The following is a 7,033-nucleotide window of genomic DNA, read 5'->3' as shown; positions in this document are numbered from 1 at the left end:
AGCATAGAATATGCATCCTTACTTTGATTCAAAAATCTCTGCAAGTATCAGTCCCGGCGGTGATACGCTGGAACCGGGGATTGTGATGCCAGCAAAAAAATTAAAGAAAAAAAGTAAAGAAAAACGTCTAAAAAAGATGGATGGGGTATCGAACCCAGGTTCAAAAGAATAGTCTACATATGTTTAACCACCTTACTAAAGCATTATAATCAAACTTTTTTGAAAAGAAATCGTATATATATACTTAAACACTATGGGTTAAGTTTTAACCACAGTTTGTGCTTCCGTTAACAGACGTTAATTCGAAGATATGATTTTACCAATTTTTAAAATACAAAGGTTTTAAAAGGCAACCGAAATTAAAAGAAGTATTTTTATTCCAAATTTAATACTACGTGTATTAAACGGCCAAAAAAAAATTAGATGGCGATTTTTTCGGGTAACCGATATTGAAGAGGTCTGCTTCAGTTCCTGAAGGACACGTACTGGTCTATGTAGGTGACGAGATGGAGAGGTTCGTCGTTAGTGATTGAAGATGGTAATGGAGGAGTGGAGGATTCCATGACCGTAAAGTGATTGAAGATGGTAATGGTGGTAGCTTTGGGTTAGAAGAAATCAAAGAAACTGTAAAAGTTAGGGTTTTGCATTGAATTTGCATCCTTTCTTTGATTCAAAAATCTCTGCAAGTTTCAGTCCCGGCGGTGATTCGCTCCTCCGCGGATTGGGATGCCAGCAAAAAAATTAAAGAAAAAAAGTAAAGAAAAACGTCTAAAAAAGATGGATGGGGTATCGAACCCAGGTTCAAAAGAATAGTCTACATATGTTTAATCACCTTACTAAAGCATTATATTCAAACTTTTTTGAAAAGAAATTGTATATATATACTTAAACACTATGGGTTAAGTTTTAACCACAGTTAGTGCTTCCGTTAGCAAAGTTAACAAACGTTAATTCGAGGGTATGATTTTACCAATTTTTAAAATACAAAGGTTTTAAAAGGCAACCGAAATTAAAAGAAGTATTTTTATTCCAAATTTAATACTACGTGTATTAAACGGCCAAAAAAAAATTAGATAGCGATTTTTTCGGGTTTTTTCTCTAAATTGAGGATTAAAGTTGAATTCAATTCAATGGAAATTGAATACACAAAAAGAGATTCCGAGAAAAACATTTGTCAGCAAATCAACAAGAACATAATTTTTTAATAGAAAAGCTTAAACATATATCCAAGAAAATTAAAATCATTTATATTTTTAATCATGCTATTTGAATATATATATATATATATATATATATATATATATATATATATATATATATATATATATATAGTTTCGTGAAAGAAAGGCCTAACAAAAGGACATGAAATGAGGATATAATAAATTTTATATAAGAAAAAAATTAAAGAATTAAAAGAAATTAGTGTTTGCAAATTAAACAGAAGAAAATATGATAGAATTGAATGTTAGGAAAAAAGAACAAATCTCATATGTAAAAAAAACTTTCAATACTTGTGATGCAACCACATGTCATATACTATAACATAACTTATGGAAAAAAAATCTTCTTATCTCAGAGTTTTTATTAATACTTCACTCATAAGCCACCCCATATAATAAATATGTTTGTTCTTCGGGAAAAATGTCGTTAAAATCCACAACTTATTCAAAACGTTGATTTAAATCCTCAACTCATGACGAAACAAAATAAATATCAAACTTATGTTGACTTTCCAAATAAATATTAAACTTTTGTTGACTTTCCAAATAAACACCAAACTTTCATTGACTTTCCAAATAAATATCAAACTTCCGTTGACCTGATCATATTAGGTACGACATTAAGTGGGTTACTAAATTCTCAACTCATGACAAAACGAAATAAATATCAAACTTATGTTGACTTTCCAAATAAATATCAAACTTATGTTGACTTTCCAAATAAATATCAAACTTCCGTTGACCTGGCCATATTAGATACGACGTTAAGTGAGTTAATAGATCTCGTAAACGGAGGTAATTTTCTGTTAACATATATGTTAATTGATAACGACATTGTTTCATATAACAACAAAACGACGTCATTTTGTCGTAACGATTGAATTAAATCCCTAAAGTCAATCTTAGATCCCCAAATCGAGCAAAATCCTTAACCCTAAATAGAGTATGATTTGAAACTCGGGATTTTATTGAACAGTTAATACAAAACAACGTCGTTTTATGTTTAGAAGGAATACTTGTTAGTGTTTTAATCAACAAACGAACTCTGTTTTAACAGAGTATGAAGAACAAAACCAAAATGAAAAATAGAATATGAAGAAACTTGATTTTTATTGATAAGAGAAAATGTATTACAAACAATGATGTTATTGAGTTTGACTCGATCTACTTATACAACACGAAACAACGTATACGTACATGTGTTAATCGAAAAGACACAACTTTACGAACAGACACAACTATACGTACGTACATTCGTGACTCTTACGTAAATAACTAACTTATAGGAATACGATTTTAGGTTATATGACTTAGATGAGATTTGATTATAGTTCAACAATACTGTCATTTTTAATTAGCGGGTCTGTTAACAGAAAATTAATCCCGTTAACATTGTCTGTTAACTCACTTAACGTCATGCCTAATATGGCCAAGTCAATGAAAGTTTGGTGTTTATTTGGAAAGTCAACATAAGTTTAATATTTATTTGGAAAGTCAACATAAGTTTGATATTTATTTCGTTTCGTCGTGAGTTGAGGATTTAAATCAACGTTTTGAATAAGTTGGGGATTTTAATGACATTTTTCCCTTTGTTCTTCAACTCTCATTTACCACCATTACTCGTCACCTCTCTATCAAACACACATATTATTTCTTTACCTTGTTTCTCAGATAGAAATGGCGGCCTCTTATGAATCACAAAGAGATGTTGTTGAATTGGCGACCCTTGAACAGACGAAAAAACATGTGGAGGAATTAGAGGAGGTTCTTAAGAAATTTGAACAAACTTATTTGGAAAAAGGAAAAGCCGCAGATGATACGCTTTTGAGTGATGAAGAAATGGAAAAGTTAAGTCAGATGATGAACGTTGTGAAAGTTCTGAACAATTGTTCGACAAAGATAGGACAGTCATTGCCGCTAAAAGAAGAAGAAGAAAGAGAATTAATTGAAGTTGATTTGAATAATATACCCTAATTAAATGCTGAATCATCATCATTATCTCTATACTATTAAAAGAGAAGTACAAATGCAAATAGGTCGGGTCAAAATCAGAAAATTGATCCAAAATTCTGAAATCGGATCTTTTGAATTTTTTTTGGAATATGATTTCTAATTAATATTTAATAATGAAAAATCGAACTAAAATCAAATATTTATGGAAATCAAATAAAATCTGATTGTATTTATGGTAACTAATTATAAAGTATATTCCGAACAATACTATACATTAATTACGTATAATATATTTGTTCATATATTTTTGGAACTAATTCCATAACAATCAACGTTTTTGTAATTAATTTTGCTTATTTTGGCTAATTATCATTAATTGAAAGATATCTTACTTGCTTCAAAAGATTTCTAGAAAATTTATCACAACTAACCCATCTATTTTATAAATTAAATAGATATTTTATTTTGGTCGTGTAAATTAAATAGATATAAAATCCATGTAACTACTTTTAATTTAATTAGATTAAATCAAAATTATGGTATTTTCGTACTTATAGCTTACCAAAGAAATTTAATTTTAAAATTATAAAGATTTTTTGAATATGATTTTTAGAATTATTCAACAAGATGATAAATATTTATTAAATTTTGTGAATCATGGAAAATAATAATTAATTTTTAATCATTATATTTCACCTTTCAAAGTTTCAATCTTTCATCTAACAAATAAGATACGGATTCTATTATTCATATGTCCAAACTCTATTTTGTTGTATGACTAAATAATATTCTCATTAGAGCTGTCAAAGCGAGTTGATTTGTCCCGCTAAATCCGTTTTGTGATAGGCAAAATATATTTTGACATATAGTTAGTCAGTCCACACGACCCGCGGGTAGCATATATGAAACACTAACCCGTCCCGCGAATGTATGCTGATTTGCGGGGTTGTCCGTGGATTTTGTTTAAATAATTTTAATGTAATGAAATTTAAAATACTACTAAAATAAATAAATAAAAAAATTTTAGAGAAAAAAATTTTATATATCATTATATTTATAAATATTATAATTTTATTTATTAAAAGTTTTTTAAATTACCAAATGTTGAATAAATTATATTTTTATCAATAAATACTAACATACGGGCTGATCCGCCAACCCGCAGACGAAAACTGATTAAAACCTATGATCCACTGCGAATCAATCCATGTGGCCCGTTTATTTACAGGTTTAATATATTTTCCCAAATCTACCCCATAGTAAGATGATTTGGGCTCGACCTACGGTTTTTGACCTATTTTGAGTGCTCTAATTCCTATGAATCGTCTAATTTTAGAATTCTAAAACATAAAATTCCATTTTGTAATCATAATTAACATGATCGGTTTAATTATAAATAATTTAATATTTTTCTGCAATTCGTTATTATGAATATTTATAAGTACACTACACGATTCGCTCTGCGTAAAACACCACAATATTAAAAGCAATGTATGTAAACCAATATTCTCCCATGGTGGACCGCGGGTCCGATCCTAGTAACAATAACAATAACGATGATGATGATATATGTCATATGTTGGCTCTTTTGTTTATTGATGGCTAGATATTTATCCGATATATTAGATGAGATTGTGGGACGATCCATTCTAGATATTAAACGCTATCATCAAAAAAATTATCTAACCATCACAAATAAAGAAAATTTTGAGCCACTCCATCATGAACTTCTTCATTCTTTTCTTTTTTTTTTGGAACTTCTTCATTCTATTAACAATTAGTTTTCTAAATTAACTTTACATTTACATTCGGGAATGACTCAAGATAAGAGAACACATCAAAAAAACGTCAAAAGTAGATCAAAATTCCCTAAATAATCTAATAATCAATAACCCTAATTTGAATCCAAATCTCTTCTAATAAGCAGAAAATAAGCAAAAACAGCACAAAAAACAGCAACAACATTGCCTTCCTTTAATAGAACCTTAAACACAAATCCAACAACTTCTCTCGTAATCTTCCTTCCTTCAACCACTAAAACTCTTCTTGATTTCCCAAAGAAGGTAAGTAACACCACCACCGATATCCAAATCACCATCACCGCCGGAACCGCCACCGTCGTAGCAGCCACCATCGACATAGCTCCAAACATCGCACCGAGAACCACCGACGCGTATACCGCCGGCAATCGAGACGGTGATGGAGACGGAGAAGAATCTGAAGATGATGATGTGTATTGGAGCTTGTACCAGTTAAGAACTGATCTCAGGAGGTTCCATGAAGAAGATAAGAGAATTGCGTAGACGGCGATGAAGAGACAAACCCATGTCCGTCTTTTACTCATGATTTTGATGAAGATAAGATACGATCTTGGAGATTCTGTGTGATCTGCCATTGGCGAAAGGAAATTGTTTTGCTTATCGATCGAATCTGTTTCAGTGAATTTTGAGATTTGTCTGAAGCAAAAGAAGCAAAATGGTAAAAGAGAGAAGATTTTCGGATTTGGGGAGAGCAGTTTCTTTGAATCCTTACTCTCAATCGTAGCGCGTGTTGTGTACACTTCGTTATTGACTTTGTATTCGAGCTGGCAATCGCGTGGTTGTGGTTTCACACGCGCTTTGATATTTGTTTGAAATATATGAAATGGAAATTGGAAAAGATTCACCAAATGCATTTTTATTTTGCCGGAGACTAGTGCTGACGAAATGCATTTCTTTTATTTTTTTTGTCATCTAAATTTTTATTATCAAAACTTAAAAAAGAACCAAAGAAGAAAAAAAAAATCCAAAGAAACTAAAGCCGAGAGCCAAAAAAAAATTCTCAAAAACTAAGTCGGAAGATAACGTAAATTTCTTGGAAACTAAGTCCTGTGCAAATAAACTATGTTCGGAAACTAACCATTTTAATTAATTAATTGAAGTAAAATCGTCTAGAAATTTATTTAATCAATAAACTAGAAAACGACGAAAGAAAAGAAAACATTGGTCACCTTCCACCATAACATATCAATTTTTGTTATGCAGAAAAACATTTTAGAAGATTATTGACCAAAAAAAAGAAGAAGATTGTTTTCTAAATTAGTAATCATACTTGTATTTTTTTTTTCAGCATAATCATACTTATATAGAAATTTAAATGTGTCAAAGTTAGTTGATTTTATTCGATATCAGTGTGTCAAAGTAATGACTTAAATATTTTATGTTAACAATAAAAAAAAAAAGTTAATAAAGACAAGTTTGTGTAAGGGGATCGCATATAATCGCAACTAATACAATAAACAAACATATAGCCGTTAAAGTCAGCTTTGGCTAGACCAGAAGATCAAGAATCTTGAAGATGGAGAAGAATCAATGTGATGATGATCGAACGGCTTTGATCTTTCTCGGAACAGGCTGCTCCGGTGCAGTTCCCGATTTCAGATGCTTACTCCAGCCGTCAGATCCTCCTTGCCATGTTTGTTCTCAGTCACTCTCTTTACTTCCTCATCTAAACCCTAATTACAGGTAAATTTTGACATCAGTTTCTCTTTAGGTTTTGGTCTTTGAAGCTGTGGAGATTGTGAAATGTCAAATCTTGTTGCTTTTCGTAATTACCCTTTTAAAGTTGGGAGTTTTGATTGAAAAAAGAGACATCTTTTGTTCTCTCTGTTCGAAAAATCTTGTCTTTATTCGTCTTGAAGTTTAGGTTTTAATCCATTTTAGGTAAATAATGCAAAATCCGATTTCTAGTGTTCTTTTTGGGAAATTATTCCAGAAATAGTGGGGTTTAGTGAACATTCTTGAATCCAATCTTGAAACTTGATTCTCTGTTTTTTGGCAGATGCAATACATCGCTCTTGATTGATTATTGCAGCAAGGAAG

The 7,033-nt window shown here is 30.8% G+C and overlaps 3 protein-coding genes across 3 annotated transcripts in view; 2 read left to right on the top strand and 1 right to left on the bottom strand.

Annotated features, from left to right (window-relative positions):
• Positions 1 to 2,897: 2,897 nt before the first annotated feature.
• LOC9308831 lies at positions 2,898 to 3,210 on the top strand. The gene has a single exon (XM_002874809.2). It carries the CDS (start codon positions 2,898 to 2,900, stop codon positions 3,192 to 3,194), a length of 297 nt encoding a protein of 98 aa, XP_002874855.1. The 3' UTR covers positions 3,195 to 3,210.
• Positions 3,211 to 4,907: 1,697 nt separating this feature from the next.
• LOC9310922 lies at positions 4,908 to 5,856 on the bottom strand. The gene has a single exon (XM_021020796.1). It carries the CDS (start codon positions 5,845 to 5,847, stop codon positions 5,068 to 5,070), a length of 780 nt encoding a protein of 259 aa, XP_020876455.1. The 5' UTR covers positions 5,848 to 5,856; the 3' UTR covers positions 4,908 to 5,067.
• A 585-nt stretch (positions 5,857 to 6,441) lies between these two features.
• Positions 6,442 to 7,033, top strand: part of LOC9308830 (putative hydrolase C777.06c) — a 2,228-nt gene continuing 1,636 nt past the window's right edge. Inside the window, exons 1-2 of the mRNA XM_021020842.1 lie at positions 6,442 to 6,676; positions 6,993 to 7,032. Coding sequence (XP_020876501.1) covers positions 6,510 to 6,676; positions 6,993 to 7,032 — 207 coding nt within the window. The 5' untranslated portion in view covers positions 6,442 to 6,509. The remainder of the gene's footprint in view (positions 6,677 to 6,992; position 7,033) is intronic.

The sequence above is a fragment of the Arabidopsis lyrata genome (genome assembly GCF_000004255.2).
Source record: "Arabidopsis lyrata subsp. lyrata unplaced genomic scaffold ARALYscaffold_6, whole genome shotgun sequence".
Lineage (NCBI taxonomy): Eukaryota > Viridiplantae > Streptophyta > Magnoliopsida > Brassicales > Brassicaceae > Arabidopsis > Arabidopsis lyrata.
This window is presented reverse-complemented; position numbering and strand designations above follow the sequence as displayed.